Source organism: Sus scrofa, chromosome 1, assembly GCF_054392235.1.
Source record: "Sus scrofa isolate SSC_HxYL_T2T_F1_AM1 chromosome 1, Sscrofa_HxYL_maternal_Yorkshire_Landrace_v2.0, whole genome shotgun sequence".
In the NCBI taxonomy this organism is placed as follows: Eukaryota; Metazoa; Chordata; class Mammalia; order Artiodactyla; family Suidae; genus Sus; species Sus scrofa.
This window is the reverse complement of record NC_139383.1, coordinates 164668024-164689536: the sequence shown is the minus strand read 5'-3', so window position 1 is coordinate 164689536 and position 21513 is coordinate 164668024. Positions and strand designations below refer to the sequence as shown.

The 21513-nt window shown below is 34.7% G+C and overlaps 1 protein-coding gene across 5 annotated transcripts in view; it reads left to right on the top strand.

Annotated features, from left to right (window-relative positions):
• CCDC102B (coiled-coil domain containing 102B) overlaps positions 1 to 21513 on the top strand; it is a 281228-nt gene that overhangs the window by 68186 nt on the left and 191529 nt on the right. For all 5 annotated transcript variants that reach the window (XR_014841104.1, XM_085018144.1, XM_085018160.1 and 2 more), the window contains one exon: positions 16061 to 16177. Coding sequence is in view for 4 of the 5 variants with exons in the window: in XM_085018144.1 (XP_084874270.1) it covers positions 16061 to 16177 (117 nt within the window). In the remaining variant the exon portion in view is untranslated. The remainder of the gene's footprint in view (positions 1 to 16060; positions 16178 to 21513) is intronic.

Below are 21513 nucleotides of genomic sequence, written 5' to 3'. Positions count from 1 at the left end.
TGCAGAAATATAAGCTATTAATTATTACCAAAGTTGGCACTAATTTTTAACTTGGTGAAGTTAAAAAACATATTCGAACTCTAATAAAATATACTTAAACATGAGTATTTGATTTTTTTCTTGTTTTATACTATGGTAATTATGTGAAGCTTCAGGCAATATTTAATTAAGAATTAAACCATACTAATCTTTTAAAAATCCTGTTTTTCTAAAATTAAAAGTCTAAAACACATTTTTTTCCTCCCTAAGAACTTTGATGTTTTATAATTTCATGTTCTTTGTCAGCTAAGGACTTGAGGCTCAGTGTGTGTGTGTGTGTGTGTGTGTGTGAACTTGGAGAACAATATTCTGTGGAGTTTAAAAGGCTTAAGTGCAGTAATTAAAAAGTTAATGCACTCAAAATATATCTTGAAGATATACTTCATGGATAAGAAGACTCAATGCTGTTAAGATGCTTGTTCGTTCCAACTTGATCTGTGGATTCTGTGTAGTCCCAATCAAAATCTTAGCAAGTTATTTTATGGACATTGACCAAACTGGTTCTAAACTTTATATGGAGAGGCAAAAAACCCAGAAGAGCCAACACAATATTGAAAGACAAGAAAAAGTTTGCAATTTAACACTACCTGACTTTACGACGTACATAAAGCTACAGTAATCAAGACAGGGTGGCACTGGCAAAAGAATAGACAAATAGAACAATGGAGTAGGATAGAGAACCCAGAAATAGACCCAAATAAATATACTCAACTGAGGGAGCTCCCTGTGTGACACAGTGGGTTAAGGATTCAGCATTGTCACTGTAGAGGCTTGGGTAACTGCGATGGTGCAGGTTCGATCCCTGGTCCAGGAACTTCCACATACCACAGGTACGGCCAAAAAATTTTTAAAAATATACACCCAACTAATTTTTGACAAGGAGAAAAGGCAATACAATAGAACAAAGATAGTCTTTTCAACAAAATGTTCTGGGGAAAAAAAAAATCTAAACACGGACCTTACATCTTTCACAAAAATTAAATCAAAACAGATCATAGACCTAAATGTAAAACACAAAACTATCGAACTCCTAGAAGATAACATAGGAAAAAGCTGGATGACCTTGGATGTGGTGATGTTTTAGAGCGAAAACATGATCCATGAGTGAAATAAATGATAAACCAAAACTTCATTAAAAGCAAAAATTTTTGCTCTGCTAAAGAAAATGTCAGGAGAATGAGAGGAAAAGTCAAGGACTGGAGCAAAATATGTGACACATATAGTAAAGGACCATTATCCAAAATATAAAGAATTCTTAAAGCTCAGCAATAAGATCCCAAGCACCTGGATTAAAAAATAGGCCAAAACTCGGGGGCGGGGGGAGGGGTTAAGAATCCAACTAGTATTCATGAGGATGTGGTTTGATCCCTGGCCTTTCTTAGTGGGTTAAGGATCCATTATTGCCATGAGCTGTGGTATAGGTCATAGACAAGGATTGGATCCCATGTTACTGTAGCTGCTGCAGCTCAGATTGGAGCCCTAGCCTGGGAACTTCCATATGCTGCAAGTACAGCCCCTCCCCACCCCCCCAAAAAAAGAAAGAAAGAAGAAGAAAAAAAAGAAAAAATGGGCCAAAGATTTTAAGACTCCTCACCAAGATATGCAGATAGAAAATAAACATATCAAAAAATGCACACACCTCCTATGTTACTAGGAAAATGCAAGTTAAAACAACAGTGAGATACCACTAAACACCTATTAGATCTAGTGGTCAAAATCTAGAACACTTTGAATGACATCAGACGCTGAGTAGGATGTGGAGCAACAGGCATTGTTATTCAACTGGTAAGAATGCAAAATGATACAGCCACTTTGGAAGACTGGGTGGCCATTGTAATTAACAATATTGTTTTATATACTCAAAAGCTACTAAGAGAGTAGAGCTTTAATGTTTTCACTATAACAAAATGGTCATTATGTGGAGGATGAGTTAATGTTACTGTGGTAAACATTTCACAACATGTATCAAAGTATCAAATCATCACATTGTACACCTTAAACTTAAAAAATGTTACATGTAAATTATGTCTCAATACACTGAAAAAATATACGAAAAAAAAAACAAGGCACATTTGATAGTTATAAATGATAAAAAAAAAAAGTCTTTCTTCATTACCGACTTTGAGCAATTTGATTCCGATGTATGTTGACATGATCTCTTCATATATCTTTGTGCTTGGGGTTTGTTGAATTTCTTGCATCTGTGCGTTCATAATTTTTTTTAATTTGGAAAATTCCTGGTCATTATTATTCAAGTATTTGTCTCCACCCCTTTGTCAAGTACTCTGATTATAGGTAGATTAAGCCTCTGGAAGCTTTCCCACTGTTTTCTAATTGGTTCCCATTGTAGTCTTACTGGGGTGGGCTAATGGAAATGTACTGGAGGGCTTGGGCCGGGAAGTTTGATCAGGAGCATATATCAAGGACCTTGATTATTCCTGAGTTTTCAAATGTTCTTCTCTGCAATTAGATTATCACTGTTTTCCAACTGTCTTCCCATTGAGACCAGACAATGGAAGTGCTCTCTCCTTCCATGTTTACATTTCAAAGAGATGGTTCCTAGGTCCTCAGGAAGAGCATTCCTAGATTATAAAGCTGCCCAAAGGTTGGGAGAAGAGGTGTGATGCAAAGGGGCAGAGAAAGAATTTAGAATTACAAGTTGTTGCTGCTCTTTTCAAAATAAACACTCTAAGACAATGATAAACCAAGAACCTCTAGACACAAGTAAGTCCCTCTAAAATTTAGTCAGGCTGAGGGGGATATTAAATCCTCTTGGCCACTTCTAACTCTATAATCTTTGTTATTTCCAGGACAGTTTCAAATGCTTGAGTTTTTTCCTCCTCTGGGTCACGTGTTCCTATGTGTTTGCATGGTGTGCAATTTTTGATTGGACTCCTCTTGTCTTTAGAAATTTTATCTTGTTGGGTAGCGCTAAATATTTTACTTGTAAAAATTATTTTTGAGCTTTGCACTGAGATGTAGTTTCATTACTTGGAGATACTTTGATTTTTTTTTTTTTTTTTTTGTCATAAACCTCGTTAGGTGAGACCAGAGTAGCATTTAGTCTAAGGCTATATTCCTACTGAGCATGGAGGCAAAACCATTCTGAATCATTTTCCTTATGGAAATGTGAATGATAAGGTCTTCCACTTTGGCAGCTGGGAGTAGGAATTATTACTGGCCTTATGTGAATCCCAGATAATGTTTGTTTTAATTCTTTTAGGAGTTAGTTTTCTTTAAGGGATGCTCAGATCACCACCTTGTGGGTAGTCTGTGGACCTCCAGGGGTCTCCTCTGCTCCCATCTTTCCTCTCTGGTACCCTCGCCCGAGATATCCCTCAGCCCTTCACTCCCTGCTTCAAACAGAGTCGGTGACGGCCAGCCTCTTCTCTGCTTCCTTTCCCTACCCTGTGAACTGATACTCCTTCCAGGTAGAACACTGGTCAATTTTAGGGCTGTTTTTTGTGTGTTTGTTTTCAATTTCTAAGGGATTACCTTATAATCAATGTGTTGACAGTTGTTTCTTCTATTTTTCTTGCTTTTTAGTGGTTTCAATTTGGCAAATTTGGCTTCTGTCCCTCCATCTGTGCCAGCAGTCAGTATCATTTTGCTTCTGTATTGAAGTATGTTTTTTAAATCTTGTTTCCTTTTAAATATTATTTTTGATAAAGCAGTCAATTTCATGCAGAATATGGGTTTTTATGAATGTTTTGATAAGTCATGATAACCTGCTTTAAAATAATAATGTTAGGGAGTTCCCGTTGTGCCTCAGCAGGTTATTAACCCAACTGGTGTCCATGAGGATGTAGGTCCAATCTCTGGCCATACTCAGTGGGTTAAGGATCTGGCATTGCTGTGAGCTATGAAGTAGACTGGCAGCTGCAGCTCCAATATTGGACCCCTAGCCTGAGAACTTCCATATGCCACAGGTGCGTCCCTAAAAAGCACACACACACACACACACACACACACACACACACACACACACAAAGTAAAATAATGTTATGTTCTTATTAAAACATTTTCTTTTTTATTGAAGTAACAGAACAAAGGTCATTATCCTTTTATGTGTAACATTTTATTTTTTGTGTGGTTTCTAAGCTGTTAATCACTCTTACTAATTTAACAAGAGATAATTTCAGTCTTTGACTTTCACATTATATTTACATTGAAAAGTTACTTAGAATAAAATCTAGTTTATCTTCCTCCTTTATGAAAAATAAAATAATTTGAGACCTAAAAAACTGATAGTCCAAGAAAATCTTGGCAGAACCATGTGTAGAACATAGCTTTCCTCATGCTTCTCCACCATCCTTTCGACAACTCTGCTGTTATTCTTTCACCAAAAGGCTAGAAATTTTATTTGGAGCCAATGTTGAAAAAAATTAGACTATTTTGTTGTTGTGATTTAGAATCTGAAGTTGTTAGAAATGGATAGCCCAAAGGGGAAGAAAAAGAAACACTTTCAAATTAAAAATGAAACCAAGGAAATTGATTGACTTCCCAGTTTGTCAGTTATTGTACAAAATAACTTCTTTCTATTGATCTAACAAGCTTGTATAAACATCCATCTCTAAATATATAGTATACAGATTGGAAACACCCACATGCACAACTATACTCCTTTGCATACTCTTATCAGATATTTTATCTAAAGCGTGTTAACCTCTTCATGAAATTCAAATTAAATTTCTCAGATGAATGTTCTCTGCAAGTTGGGATTAATCCTCCATTGACTATTGCAATATCCTTTATAACCTTGTAGATAAATGTTAAGAATAATAAATAATTCCTGGGGATTCTAAATGGCTTTCCCCTGGCCTTTGAGTGGCTCTGTGGACAGACATCAGCTATCAGCTGAAATGTATAACCTTGGATTACTAAAGCAAGTACTGAACCTGAACTTGAATGCAATTGGCAGAACGAGGCAGTATTACAAAACAGTGGTTTCAAAATGACCTTTTGAATACTTTCTAATGGACACAGTAGGGATGAGTTATGTTTCATAATTTCAAGTTACTATTTTATGACAATATAACTCTTGGATGAACTACAATTCATATTTTTCTGAAAGTCAACAAACATATATAGAAGAAAAAAGTCAGCCTCCTGTTACTCAACTATATAGAAAAATAGAAATAATGCTGTAATATACCCCAGGGAACCATATCAGCTATATTTAATAATTACTGTCTTATGGACGATTTTTTTACCCCTACCATCGCCACTTGTATTATTCCATCTACAAGCATTTCCATATGTTATCTCAAAACGTATGGGCTCTTTTTTGTTAAACATAGAGTACCATTTTCAAACCTAAAAAATTAACAATAGTTTGCTAATATCAAATACACAGTGTTCAAATGTCCAATTTCTAATAAATACATTTTATTTTTACAAATTCACAATAAAGGTCAGACATTTTAATTGGATATGTCTTTTTAAAGTGTTTTAATGTATTTTTTCTTCGTACTTCTTTCTTTTTTCTTCTTAGAATTTATTGAAATATCTGGTCCTTTGCTTTGTAAAATTTTATTTTAGATTTTAGAGATTGCGTGCACCCTTAGATATGATTTTAAATGTTTCTCTGTCCTCTATATTTCCTGTAAAATTGTAGTTGGAACAATAGATTTGATGTGAATCAGTTTGGGGACTTTCTCCCAGGTGGTATGATCTTAAGGACACATGATATTTGGTTATCTCTGTGGTGCTGGTAGACTATAATCATAGCTTAGAACCACTGATTAATTAGGAGCTGCAAAACTGTGATATTGTAATTCTATTATTTCTGCTTAGGTTATTAGTTGGAATATTTAAATGAAGAGAAATTCCTCATATAATATTTTGTGCATTTAGATACAGTCAGAATACTGTTTACAAAATAATGAATTAGTTCACTGACATGCCCCAGTGTTAATAAAATTAGTTCCTCTTAGTATCATTATGAATTCATAAATTTAAACTTATTGGGTGTGTTTTATTCTACTGCAACTTTTATCCCTACTGATATTCAAAATTTCCTATATTTACAGAGCAGAAATGTCTTAATATTGGCTACCAAGAACATTTGATGCAATTCTAGCAGTCTTTTATATTTCCTTACTCTGTGGGCTGACAAGACATACCAGGATTATCCTTGTTTCAGATCTGGAATAAGCCTTTTCTTCAGAGTCCTGGATTCTTACAGTGGGAAATATCTTAAGACCACAGGCTGTGCTTAGATATGTGCATTGCTGCTGAGATGGTCATTGTTTACAGGCCATTGGAAAGAACTGGTAAATTTATAACTATGTTGGCTCTTCTTTGTCACTCTCCTCTGTCAGTTTGTTCATTACTTTTGGATATTAAGCATCTTATTTCTTTTCCCCTTGACTCTTACAGTGGTATCTGTTGCACTTATTTCCTCTCATGTTCCTTTTAGTTTATTCAGAAGTGATTTTTCTTCTATTTCTAATTCTTTCCTGAATATAATTACATTTCTGAATTTTAAAAATTCTTGATTGTATTGCTCTTTCATGCTATTTATGATTTTATTAATGTTTAGGTCACTATGAAAAGTCTTATTCTTGTTTTCTTTTTCTCTACTGGGCATGTTTTCTAGAATATTCTCACTATTTATACCATATTCACATTGTATTTAAGATTATTCTACTCTTTGGTCTTTTGTCCTTATATAATATTACATATGATTCAACTATGACCCTCTTCTGTTGCTCATTCTTAAATGGATTCAGGTTTGGGGGTATGTATAAGGGAAAGTGGGTGAGTAAAGATGTTTTCTAGCTTCACTGCTCTAGAGCTCTTTACTCCTAATATTTGTATAATGTGCCCTCAGTTATGGCCTTGCTCTTTCCCCAAATTCCTGGGCTCTGTTCCCCAGGTGACTTCTACATGGACCTCTTCTCTGCCTTTTTGTCACTGTTCCTTTCAGTTTGAATTCTGTTCTTAGCATTTCCCTCTAAGGAGAGGAGCTGTTTTTGAAAGAAGTCTTGTCTGTTTTTGTTTATAGGGTTGAGATTGCTCCAATTCTTTAGACTTTACAGTGAGCCTTTCTCAATGTGCTCCCCAATCACAATTTGTAAAACCCCATTAGTTTCATTGACTATTTTCCTATTAACTGGACTGCTTTCCCAGGTATTGTCTGTTGTCAGCCTGGGAGTTCTCCTGTTCTCAGATCCTGCTGCTTCCCCTAAATTTTCTTAAGCAGGTGCTGATATCCTGCAATTCTTGGAGCTGTGAATGGGTTGTCTTAACTTGTATCTTAGGGTTCATGGGGAAAACTCATCCTCTAATTTTGCTGTCGGCTTCCATGGATTTTTTGTTTTATTTTGTTATTCTCATTGCTCTGTCTGTTTTCATGGAGAGAGTTGCAGTTATTAAAATAATTACCACCACCACATCACTGCCTTCCTCTCACAATTCCCCACAGGAGTGGTAATTTGATTTTTAACCCCAGATTTCCAGCTTCCACACATGGCCTTCAAAAAGCCATCTGCCTAAGGAAGTACTTCACGAGCAAGTTCTCTTATCCCAGGTTACCCTACATCCACTTCTCAAATGAAAGTCATATTTATCTCCCATACCCAGTATTATTTTAGAACATTTTGCCAGAGTCAGAAAAATGAAAGGGTATGAGACTTAGAGATATTTTAAAATACTGGTATTGAGAAACCAACTAATGCACAGGTCACAAAACCTTTGGCATGCCAGGTAGTCTTTAATTTACCTTTTGATAAACATACAGGAATATAGGACTAATGGATTGGTCAGTTTATAGACTATAAGAATAAATTTTGACATAAGATCAAAATGTGACTTTGCCATATATTTAGTAGGATATTAAGAAATAATACAATGACTGCTATAACAAAATATGTGATCAACTTTCTCGATGTTCATATGCTAAAAAGAGTAAATAAAACTGATGATAATTCTTATTTTATTCTATCAATAAGTAATTTCATCCGTGGATACACAAACCAATTGAAGAAAAGGGGGGACCCTTCAAAGATGCATTGCAAGTAAATGATTAGTTTATATTTAATAATTATTTACCAAGTGCGTTATCTTGTCCTATTTTTAAGCAACCATGAACCTGTAATAATTGTTAGGATAATTCAACCCCAAAGAAACTTTTTAATATTTGCAGCCTTACAGTCACAATATCATACATATTATAAAATATATATATATTATATTGCATATTATAAACTAAAACCATTTTCAAGTATAAACATATGTTACAGTGTGATGATATGGAAGAGGTGAAATAGAAATAAAAATTTAAGAAATAAAATTGACAATATAATTTTTTAGGACAGATGATAGTAAATACCACATTTATATGGCTTTTAGACATCATTGCATAAAGTGTGATGTAATAATTTTAAAGTGTCACCATTTAAAATTCACCAGAAATTTTATTTTTTGAATCTAAATAAATATACTATTTAAAGACAAACTTTAAAGAGTAAAAGATACATCAGCATGCAAGCAAAATACTTTAAAAAACCAATAGATCAGTTTTTTAGTGTTTTTATTTTGATTTGAAGGAGGGGTAAAATTAGTGTTAATCATAGTTAAACATTTTTAGTGGCTTCATTACTATTCCTTAGGGTTAAGGAAGAGAATTAGGTAATGTTGGCTAAGTTTTGAAGCTATGATACAAGTCAGGAAATTTTGGAGGCTTCTTTGTGCACTTACTGTTACTTCAAGTTGTTTGAATTAACTGAACCTTGTTAGCTGTCCCTGGGTCCACTACATTTGGGTAGCCTTCTATTAGGGCAAATTTCCTTCTTACACTCCTCACCTTCCCTAACGTATCCTACCAGAATCTGTCTAACTATTACACACTTGGTCTCATATTCTGAACTAATTGATAGTCAATACTTGATAGTTGATAAATTTATCAATACTTGATAAATCGGTAGTCAATTTATCCCCAAAGCCAGATTATAAATCCATGTATCAACATGAAACAATGAAAAGAGCCACCAAAGTGTGTGGACTAGGGTCAATCCGATCTGAATTTTAAAAAAGACTCAAAGTTCAGTATAAAGGAGAGATTTGGGGGGGGGGTGTTGGTGATGGGGAAACTCTTATTAGTCTTTCACTGTAATCCAGAAAGAAATAAACAGATCTCCTAAGCCTGGTGGGGGATATGGAGTGATGTTAAGAGCTGAGAAATAGACGAGTAAAAGAAATCATAATACTTGGTGATTAATTGAATGTTGAATGCATTTTCTTCTCCTATATTATCTGATTAAACAAGAAAATAGGAGTTCCCATCGTGGTGCAGTGGAAATGAATCCGACTAGGAACCATGAGCTTGGGGGTTTTATCCCTGGCTTCTCTCAGTGGGCTAAGGATACGGTGTTGGCATGAGCTGTGGTGTAGGTCGCAGATGTGGCTCGGATCCTGCGATGCTGTGGCTGTGGCATATGTGGCAGCTGTAGCTCTGATTAGACCCCTAGCCTGGGAACCTCCATATGCTGCAAGTGCAGCCCTATAAAAAAAAAAAAATTGTTATTTATGTTAAACAACACTTTTGTTTCTAGACATCATCTCTAGAAAGATTTTCCACTCTATGCTAAGCTAAATGTTTTAGAGTAAATAATTACATATAATGTTGCTAATTTTCCAGAAGCAAATTATGGCAGATATTTCTGAGGTCATAGATAGGAGAAGATGCCTGGTTTAACCTTTCAAAAATACTGCAGTATGAAAAGGGGAATTTTAAAGAGGAATTTTGGAATTATGACACAGTTTTAAAAAAAGCTATTGCAAGAAACTATACTTAAATGAATTTTAAATAAAAGGATGTTAACTTTGAAAATACTTTCTAATGCTGACTCACTCACTTCATCAAATACCTCCTATTTCTGTCATTTTCTTTTTTTTTGTTTTTTTTGTTGTTGTTTTGTTTTTGTTTTTGTTTTTTTTTTGTTTGTTGTTGTCTTTTGTCTTTTTAGGGCCACACCCGCAACAGACCTACATGATTTTATTTACTTTTTAAAAAGATTTATTTGATTGCTCTTTTAAGAAAAGGAATACAGACCCATGGGAAGCAGAAGAGTGTGGGTGATATTAAAAAAAACAGATCATGGTGGTTGATCAGGGCAGTAATAGTGTGGGTAGAAAATGTGTATATATTTAATAGTTTGAAGGCTATGTTCAACTGATTTCTTTTTAGTCTGGATGTTTCATATCAAAGAAAGACATAATTTAAGAATAAATCCAGTATTTTGGGCCTGATCAAAGGGAAGGATGGAGTTGATATTTGCTGAGATGGCCAAGACTAGGAGAGAAATATTTGAAGGAGAAATATTTACTTTATCTTTTCAATGTGTTAAGCTTTGGATACCTGTAGAAGGGACATGTAGGAAGTTGGATATGCATAGGAGAAGTGCATAGGAGATCTTCAGGAAGGAGCTAAGCATCTGGAGGTTGTCAGAATTTTGACTGGTGTGCAATGCCATGGGTCTGCTCAAGCTGTTCAAAGGAGTGGGTGCATTAAGGGAATGGGTATACTCCAACATTCAACTCTATCTTCTAACTTTTCTAGTAATTTTTTTTCTAAAGGAAGCATGACTAGACACATTTTAAAAATATCCTCTTACTGTGCTTTAAAACTTTGAAATTGCTTTGTCCTTAATATATGAATGCAAAATATATTCATTTTTTCCTAAAGATCATGATTAGATTTTTTAAAAAATACCCATTCTCTTTCATATCTTAAATTGTACCACTTTCCTGTTTTGTTTTGCTCTCTATCATACATTCTGTTTCTTAATCGTGGTCATATTTTTTCATACTCTTGGCGTTCTTCCTCTGTACAGAGATCCTTGATGAATGAAAATGGCATTATTTTAGGTACTTGATGTGGATTCCCTCTACTGTTGTGAATGGAAGTTAATTTTCCTATCTTCTCTCTTAGAGTGGTAAGGCTTATTGAAAGTTATTTTGACAATGGAAGGGTTTATGATTGATCAAGTTCCCTGACAAGTAATGACAGAGATTTCAGAAGTTAAGCTAGGGGCATTAATTACCAGAATGATCAGATTTTACTTTGGTGAGCCTAACCCCAAAACTGTTGCTTTTATTTCATCCTTCCAATTCATTATTTTCTTTAGCAAAGCAACTTTTATTTTATTTTATTTTGTCCAGAGATTAATTCCATACTGTCTATTTAACTGACAGGAATGTGGAATGAAACACACATAGACAACTGTTCAACAGCTCAATGAATGATGTCCTGTTCACTCTCACTTTCTGTGGTGCATTTTCCACGTTACCAATTCTGAACATGGTCCTCTGTGTAGCTGGTAAATCAGCCCTTCCCTCCACTGTGATCCATTTCTGTGAAATTGGGGCTACAGTATCTTCTGTTAGGCTCCCTTCTCACTGTGTTATCTATTTCTATGAGCGTATTGCCTTTCAGAAAATTATTATGACATTTAGCTTTATAATTATAGATGGAATATTAGTTTATGATTAAGAACTCAAGTAATGAATTTGGCAAGAATGTTCTCCAGTTTGCTTCCTCTAGTTATCAGCTTTGTGAATTTGGGAATGTTACTTAAGCTTAGTAAAAATATGGTTTATTTTTCTTTAGGTATGGGTAGTAATAATACCTAACACATAGAGTTACTGTTGGCATTAAGTAAGGAAATATTTATCAAGTCCATTTCATGGAGACTAGTACATGCTTAGTATTACTATTAACAATAATAACATGAGTAATGTTATTTAAAATTTTTAAATATATGGTGTAATGATAGCTTTTATAGTCTAATTTATTAGATTACCTATAAATAATTTTAATTCTGAAAACCGTTGCTTACATGGTTTAGGGAAAAATGTAAGTTAATAAAACAAAATAGCATATATGTGTATATCTTCATTTTATATATATATATATAAAATTTCATATTTCTGCTGAAAACATCTAAGAACAGCTTTAGGGGAAAATCACGTTGTATTTACAATACATTTTTTACACCTATATTTCTTTTTATAGAGTTTAATTTTTATAGAAGTTTTTGGTTTATAAAAAAATTGAATGTAATGTACTAGATTTCCCATATGGCCCGTACTCCACTCATACATAGTTTCCCCCATTATCAAGTTCCTTCACCACAGTGGTACATGAATTACAATTGATAAAACTGCAGTATTACATCATAATCACCCCAAATCCATAGTTTACCTTAAGGTTCACTCTTAGTGTTTTGTGCACCCTGTTTATTCATACAAATGTATAAATGATCTGTTTCAGTCATTAAAGTATCATACAGAATAATTTCACTGCCCTAAAAAATCCTCTGTGCTCCACTTACTCATCCCTCACTCCCCTCACCCCTGGAAACCCCTGATCTTTTTACTGTCTCCCTAGTTCTGCCTTTTCCAGAATATCATATAGCTGGAATCATACTAGTATGGAGTCCTTGTAGATTGGCTTCTTTCACTTAGTCATATGTAAAACTTCCTCCATGTCTTTTCAGGGTTTGACAGCTCCTTTTCTTTTCTTTTTATTTAAAAAATAAATAAATGTGGAGAAAACGGAACTGTTCTTCACCGTTGGTGGCAATGTAAGCTGGTACAGCCACTATGGAGAACAGTATGGAGGTACCTTAGAAATCTATACATTGACCTACCGTGTGACCCAGCAATTCCATTCATGGGCATCTATCCAGACAAAACTTTCCTTAAAAAAGACACATGTACCTGCACGTTCATTGCACCACTATTCACAAAAGTCAAGACATGGAAACAACCTAAACGTTCATTGACAAATGATTGGATTAGGAAGATGTGGTCTGTATACACAATGGAATACTACTCAGCCATAAAAAAGAACAAAATAATGCCATTTGCAACAACATGGAAAGAACTAGAGACTCTTATCTTCAATGAATTAAGTCAGAAAGAGAAAGATAAATACCATATGATATCACTTATATCTGGAATCTAATATACAGCACAAATGAACCTTTCCACAGAAAAGAAACTCATGGACTTGGAGAAGGGGGAGGGGGAGGGGTGGGGGTGGATTGGGAGCTGGGGGTTAATAGATACAAACTATTGCCTTTGGAATGGATAAGCAATGAGATCCTGCTGTGTACTGGGAGCTATGTCTAGTCACTTATGAAGGAGAATGATAATGTGAGAAAAAAGAATATATACATGTATGTATAACTGAGTCCCCATGCTGTACAGTAGAAAAAAAATTGTATTGGGGAAATAACAATTAAAAACAATAAATAAATTAAAAATTTTTTCCACAGGCAAATTCTATCAAACATTTATTTTTAAATGATTTTTATTTTTTCCATTATAGCTGGTTTACAGTGTTCTGTCAATTTTCTACTGTACAGCAAAGTGACCCAGCCACACATACATATATATACATTCTTTTTTCTCACATTATCATGCTCCTTCATAAGTGACTAGATATAGTTCCCAGTGCTACACAGTAGGATCTCTTTGCTTATCCATTCCAAAGGCAATAGTTTGCATCTATTAATCCCAAATTCCCAGTCCATCCCACTCCCTCCTCCTCCCCCTTGGCAACCACAAGTCTGTTCTCCAAGTCCATGAGTTTCTTTACTGTGGAAAGGTTCATTTGTGCCGTATATTAGATTCCAGATATAAGTGATATCATATGGTATTTATCTTTCTCTTTCTGACTTCACTCAGTATGAGAGTCTCTAGTTCTTTCCATGTTGTTACAAATGGCATTATTTTCATTCTTTTTTATGGCTGAGTAGCATTCCATTGTGTATATATGTACCACGTCATCTTAATCCATTCCTCTGTCAATGAACATTTAAGTCGTTTCCATGTCTTGACTTTTGTGAAGAGTGCTGCAGTGAACATATGGGTGCATGTGTCTTTTTTAAGGAAAGTTTTGTCTGGATAGATGCCCATGAATGGGATTTCTGGGTCATATGGTAGTTCTATATTTAGTTTTCTGAGGTACCTCCATACTGTTTTCCATAGTGGTTGTACCAATTTATATTTCCACCAACAGTGTAGAAGAGTTCCCTTTTTCCACACCCTCTCCAGCATTTGTTCTTTGTGGACTTATTAATGATGGCCATTCTGACTGGTGTGAGATGGTATCTCATGGTAGTTTTGATTTGCATTTCTCTAATAATCAGGGATGGTGAGCATTTTTTCATGTGCTTGCTGGCCATCTGTCTATCTTCTTTGGAGAAATGTCTATTCAGATCTTTTGCCCATTTTTCAATTGGGTCGTTGGCTTTTTTGCTGTTGAGTTGTATAAGTTGCTTATATATACTAGAGATTAAGCTCTTGACAGTTGCATCATTTGAAGCTATTTTCTCCCATTCTGTAAGTTGTCTTTTTGATTCTTTTATGGTTTCCTTTGCTGTGCAAAAGCTTTTCAGTTTGATTAGATCCCATTAGTTTATTTTTGCTTTTATTTTTGTTGCCTTGGGAGACTAATCAGACAAAATATTCATAAGGTTGATGTTCTCTTCCAGGAGTTTGATGGTGTCTTGTCTTATATTCAAGTATTTAAGCCATTTTGAGTTTATTTTTCTGCATGGTGTGAGGATATATTCCAGTTTCATTGATTTACATGTGTGTGTCCAGTTTTCCCAGCACCACTTGCTGAAAAAGACTATCTTTTTCCCATTTTATGTTCTTGCCTCCTTTGTCAAAGATTAATTGACCATAGGTGTCTGGGTTTGTTTCTGGGTTCTCTATTCTGTTCCATTGGTCTTTATGTCTGTTTTGGGACAAGTACCACACTGTCTTGATGACTTGGCTTTGTAATATTGCCTGAAGTCTGGGAGAGGTATGCCTCCTGCTTAGTTTTTGTTCCTCAGGATTGCTTTGGCCATTCTGGGTCTTTTGTGGTTCCATATAAATTTTTGGATTGTTTGTTCTAGTTCTAAAAAAATGTCATGGGTAATTTTAGGGATGGCATTGAATCTGTAGATTGCTTTGGGTAGTATGGCCATTTTTAGAATATTAATTTTTCCCACACAGAAGCATGGAATATCTTTCCATTTCTTTGAATCCTCTTTAGTTTCCTTGAATGTTTTATAGTTCTAAGCATATAAGTCTCTCCCGTCCTTGGTCAAGTTTATTCCCAGGTATTTGATTTTTTGGGGTGCAATATGTTATTGTATTTTTGGATTCCTTTTCATTGTTAGTATACAAAAATGTGACTAATTTCTGAATTTTAATCTTATATCCTGCTACTTTGCTGAATTTGTTTATCAGTTCGAGTAGTTTTGGGGTTGAGTCCTTGGGGTTTTCTATATATAGTATCATGTCATCTCCACAGAGTGACAATTTTACCTCTTCCAATTTGAATACCTTGTATTTCTTTTGTTTGTCTGATTGCTGTGGCTAGTACTTCCAATACTATATTGTCATTTCTTTTTTGTTCTGAACAATAATCTATTGTCTGGATGTGCCAGAGTTTATTTATACTGTTTTCTTGCAGTGTTTTCTATGGCAATTTACTCACAGTTTTTTTATGGTTGTTCAGTTTGCATTTTACCAGATCTAGCATTAGATAGATGTTCTTTTTTCCCATTGCTCTAATATTTCTCTATAACTATCTTTTTATTATTTATTATTTTATTTATTTACTTCATAGAAAATAGGCATAAGTAGGATTACAAAAGGCATCATGGTACTAATATTCAACATTAAAAGATCAAGATTCATTGAATTAGTTTAGAATCCAATGTATCAACTATCAGGGATCTGTGGAAGTAACCAAACTTTACCCAGTTTTCAATTGGTGAATTTGGAATAGTGGCAATTTTCTGATTTGTTTTCCAACAATTTAAGATTTTTCAAATACAAGTGTTAAAAAAAATGGTTCAAATATAATAATTACAACTGCAACAACAAAACCTATCAGACTCCACACAGGGAAACAAATAAAAGCAAAATGAAAGGCTAATGTGAGTTATCCTGGAACCAACCCTTGTAATGTCATACAGAGGTTGATTATAACTTTAATTTCCTTTTTTAGTTTAACATTCTTCATGGTCAACATAAAAATGAAATAGAAGACTTATCAGGAGATATAAAGGAAGGATCAAGCTCCCAGAACCGCAATGACAGAGTGATTTATGAGTTAAGAGCAGAGGTAAGATACTGGATAAAGAGTGATGTACTAAAACATATCTGAAGGTTATTAAATGATATACTGTTCTAAGAAGTATAACTGAGTAGACATTGGTTGCTTTGTGAAAAAGAATGCTGCTGAAAATCAAGACTAATATGTCAGTTTACATCTGATTTAAAATGCTGTGGAATGATATTTGTTCAACACTACAGCTGAATTAACTGAATGTTATAAAGACAAATCATTTGACTAATACTCACATAGATGATATGTCTTTCTGTAAATAAATACTTATTAAAAGTATTGCTTTTATGATGTTTCTGGATATCATGTGCTATAAATATCAGGAACAATGACTTGCAAGATTTGTTACATACAGTTCATAGTTGAATTAGCAAGGCTGTTGCCAACTAGCAGTAGACAGAACCACCTCACTTTTGTTGTAGTTAATTCCTCTCTTACAGGTGTGCTGAGTAAAGCCATGGAAACATCTATTTTCCATTCCCACCATCACCAACAGCAAATTAATTTTTACAGACTGTACATGCTATTTTCTTTGTCTTATTGATAAAGGAGGAATTATCATCCTTAGAAATAGGAGGAGGTAGAATTATTTGCACTTTATAGAACATTGTGTTAGTGCATAGAAGTAGGAAGTCAGAAATTATATATTTTGTAACAGGTGATTCTGGAGGATGTCTTAGATACAAATGTATAGGAACAATTTAGAAATGGAAATAAGTTAGAAAATATAAGCTGAGATAAAAGTAATTTGTATTAGAAGACTTCTTCCTTATAAAGGTCTGTAAAGATGAATTCACACCAAGGTATGTTTTATATTAGATAAACATAAATTTATAACACAGTATGTTTGTTATCAGAGGAACATAGTGCAATGGAAAATGTCTAGATTTGGGGGCAAATTGGCACCATCACCTACTAATTACTTCATTCTGATCAACCCCTTAAGCCTCTCTGAGTCTCTAAACAAACTGTAATAATGGACATAAGAGTAATACTAGTTACCACACAAGAGTTTTGAAAAGATTGCACATGTCAGGGGAAAAATTGTCTGGAAGAGCACTTTACTCTTGGGAATTAGCTGAGATGTTCTGGACAATTAGCTCTTCCCTTTCCCCATCAGCTATAAGTCCTGTAAGGCTGAGGAGGGCATGTGGAGAGATCTATGATGAGAAAGACTCAACTGTTGGGAACTACTCTTCCTAACAATTAAGTCAAAGGGAAAAACCGATGATTGTTAAAGCTTTTGTTTTCTAAGAGGAACCAAACCATGAGGATGGGTACCACTTTTCCTTGCCCCAGAGATCTGAGAAGCATTTCAATTAAGCATTGTACACCAGGATGTATACAGGTGTATTTAGGAATTAGAGGCAGATACAGAAGAAGGTACATATGGCTGTTATTACTCTCCTCAAAAGTTGCCTTATATCATCATTTTCAGGACACTTTGGGAGTCATGCAATACAGGCTCTCTGATGCACAACCATTTTAAGTTTGGTGTAATGAAAAGTTCTGAGACGCATTTGAATAAGCTATTTCACATCCATAGAGTGCAATTATGTTTCTTAAAGTAGGATACAAACATTTCACCCACCTAAAGAACTCTACCACAATACATTCAAGCACTATGATGCATGATTTTGCTATTTTGAAATTAGTGAAGCACTGAATTCTGAAAGCAAATGTATGTGTGAATTGGCTATGTCTTTTACTGTATGCACTTGAATGCTGTATATAAAATTGAATTAAATTGCAGAAAGAAGTTTTTGTTGAAAAGAAGACAAATATTGGGACAAATTCTTATAGAAGGAGTTCCCATTGTGGCTCAGTGGGTTAAGAACCCAACTTAGTATCCCTGAGGATATGGGTTTGATCCCAGGCCTTGTTCTGTGGGTTAAAGATCCAGCATTGCCTCAAGCTGCAGCATAGGTCACAGATGCGGCTAGGATCTGGTGTTGCTATGGCTCTGACATAAGTCTGCAGCTATATCTTATAGAAACAGTGAGTGTGTGTGTTATATGTGAGTATATGGGTTCATTTAAATTTTAAATTAGCACAGAAGCTACCTCCTTTCCTTGGAAGATGTAACCACTCTGTTGACATTATTTGCACTGGTTGTGTTTAGGTCTTAAAATCATATCATGATTTTTGGTTTGCATAAAAGTCATTAGGTGATTGCACCATAATTTAATTAAAAGATCATCTATTTAAAAAATAATTTTACTTTTATTTTTAGATATATAACCAACACTACAGTAAACATGCACATGCACATACATCGTTAGACATTTAAAAATGGCTCAGGGTAAATTCCTAGAAATGAATTTATAGCTTTTTCAAATAATGTTTATTTTTTCACAGACTGCCAAATTGTTCATTAGAAAAAGTATATCAATTTACATTCTCACTCACCTACAGTGTATAAACATGCTCCTTCTACAGCCAAAAGAATATTATTGTTTTTAATATTTTCCTAGCTAAGTCAAAAAGATCATTTTAATTTGTATTTTATTGACTTAAACATACACTTTTGGTTGTTTGCTCATTTTTATTGGTGTAATGTTTATTATAATAGCTAACATTACTGAGAACTTAATATATGTATATATATATCACATACATATTGCTGGGCCACTGAAATATAAAATCTCATTTAATAGTTTAGCACCCTAATGATCTGTGTATTCCTAGCTACATTTAATTGTAAGAATCTTAGAGAACTTACCTTGAGACAAGTTTATAAAATATCTTTAGATATTATTGAGATAATCTTTTACCTATGTTCTCATTTAGTTCTGTTGCCAAAACTTGGCCTCTGTCCACCAAGGCTGAATAGAAATGTGGAGACTATTTTGAGTGAAGGAGGAAAAAAAAAAAAGCTTTTACTGCTTTGCCAGGCAAAGGAGGCCACAGCAGGTTGATGCCTTAAAGCCCATGCCCTCCTTTGGAGAAGAAATGCAGAGAGTTTTATAGTCTAAAAGGAGAAAAACAGTTTCAGATAAGAATCAGGGTTGGGGCATTCTTCTTTTCTGAGGGAATCTTTGTCATCCTCAAAGTCCTCAGGAGATCTCGGCATGATCCTGGTGGTGGTCTTCTGGTTTATTGCCTAGAATAACAATACCTGAAGAAAGGGCATATTTATCAGAGATCAGAACAAACTAGGACATTTCCTAAAATACATCATGCACTAATAATCTTTAACCCACAGGCAATTGTACTCAGGGTGCCTAATCTTTAGCTTATGGGTGATTGTGTTTAGGGTGCAATTAAGCCAGGGAGAAGTGCAAGGAAGGGCTCCAAGCTGTTCAATTTTAAAGTATTCCTTTCTAAAAGAAGCATAAGGAATATAGCTTTTCTCTTAGGTGTATAAGATGCTTATGTTGTTATGTGTATCCCTTGAGAGGGAACCAGGATCCTGCCCCAAGGCTGTACTATTCTTGCCTAACTCTTCCTCCCTTGTCTTTGCATCCACTCCCTTCCCCAATGAGCAACTGTCTGAACCTGCCCCTTGGAACTCAGGGAAGGCCATGGAGGCTGAATGAGGCCCTTTTCTGAAAAGAAGAAGTGGGGGACATAGAAAGGCTTTTGTGTCCAATAGCCCCACAGGGCCCTGCTTGTTGCAGTTCCGATTTCTGAGAGGTGTACACTGAGGCTCAGATTGTTCAGCAGGTTAGGGAATTTACCAAGGGTCATCCAGTTCATGAGTTGAATCCTAAAGCCACATGCTGCCAGTATCAGTACCTGACATTGCCACGCTGTCCTCATCCTGTGAGTTCACTGAAGCAAGGACTCTAGAAATGTGATAGCTTTTTAGACAATATTATTGGAATTTTTAAAAATAGTATTTTCATTTCATATGTCACAATTTTCTAACCAATGATGGTCCCCACATATCATGGAAAATTTTAAAAACCTTTGTTACTAACACCCACCAATTTGATAACAGTATTGTTTCCATATGAGGAGTGTATATTATTTATTTCTTAATTTGCCCAGTCTCTTTCAGTAGTTTGATGATGATCTTCCTATTTTGGAAACCTGATTGATCAAAGAAATTCAAAATGCAGCTGTGATTAAAAAAAAAAAAAGACCTCAGAGGATTTAAATAATTGACTCTCTTGGCCAATGTGTAATAAGGTGAATTCTCTGAGTGGGAAGTCATTTGATAAATGAATATGTCTCAACATATGCATATATGCATATGCATAATGGATGGATTTGATCTTTTCCCCACGTTTAAGATCAAAACCTCTTGAACTGGAGATGACAGTTTATTAGAATGGAAATAAACTGGTGTCCTGAGTGAAGAAATCATTACCTCTTTCTACAGTCTGGTTGCTGCTTGAAAGCAAACTCATAATCAGGAAACACTCATTTTACATTGTTTAGGCCAAACTTTTGGGGACAGACATTTTCTAAGTGAAAGTAAATAGTTTTTTTTTTTTAAATAAATATTGGATAAACTATCACCAACACTTCAGTTTTAAACTTTCAGGAATTTTAATTTCTTATTTTCTGGTTTCTGCTTTTCTCACCTATCTACACATTTATATTCTATTCTTGTTCCATTGTGTATTCCTGCCTCCTTTGTGGTAGATAAGTTGACCATAGATGTATGGGATGTAGAGCTATTGGATCCCCATCTTGCTACAGGAAATGTATATAATACAACAAAATTGGAAAACAACTTGGGGGGATTTCCCAAACAGCAGCTGTTATGTGATAAGAAATAGCATTCCTGGGCATTTCTCTCAGATAAATGAAAACTAATATCCACACAAATCTTATACAGGAATCTTTAAAGTAGTTTGTAAATCCCAAAACTTGAATGCAAGAATGCTACCTTCAATGGGTAAATAATTAAATAAAGCATTACAACCATGATACTCCTCAGCAATAAAATGGAATGATTTCTTGATCCATGCAGCAATGTGGATGGATTGCCAGAGAAGCATGTTGATTGAAAAATACCAATCCCCAAAGATAACATAGCCCATTATTCCATTTATATTATGGTATTCAAATGATAAAATTTTAGAACTGGAGAGTAGATGAGTGGTAACCAGTAATTAAGGAGTGCTGGGAGAGGATCGTGTGTGGCTATGAAATGGCAACATAATGCATCCTCGTTGTGATGGAAATGGCCTGTATTTTGACTATATTATTGACATTGGGTTAAGCAACTGTAAAGTTGCAAGATGTTATCATTGGGGATAACTGGATAAAGGGTGCATAGGATTTATTCTGATCATTTCTTTTCTTTTCTTTTTTTTTTTTTTTTTTTTACAGCCACACTGGGGTATATGGAAATTCCGGGGCTAGGGGTCGAATCAGAG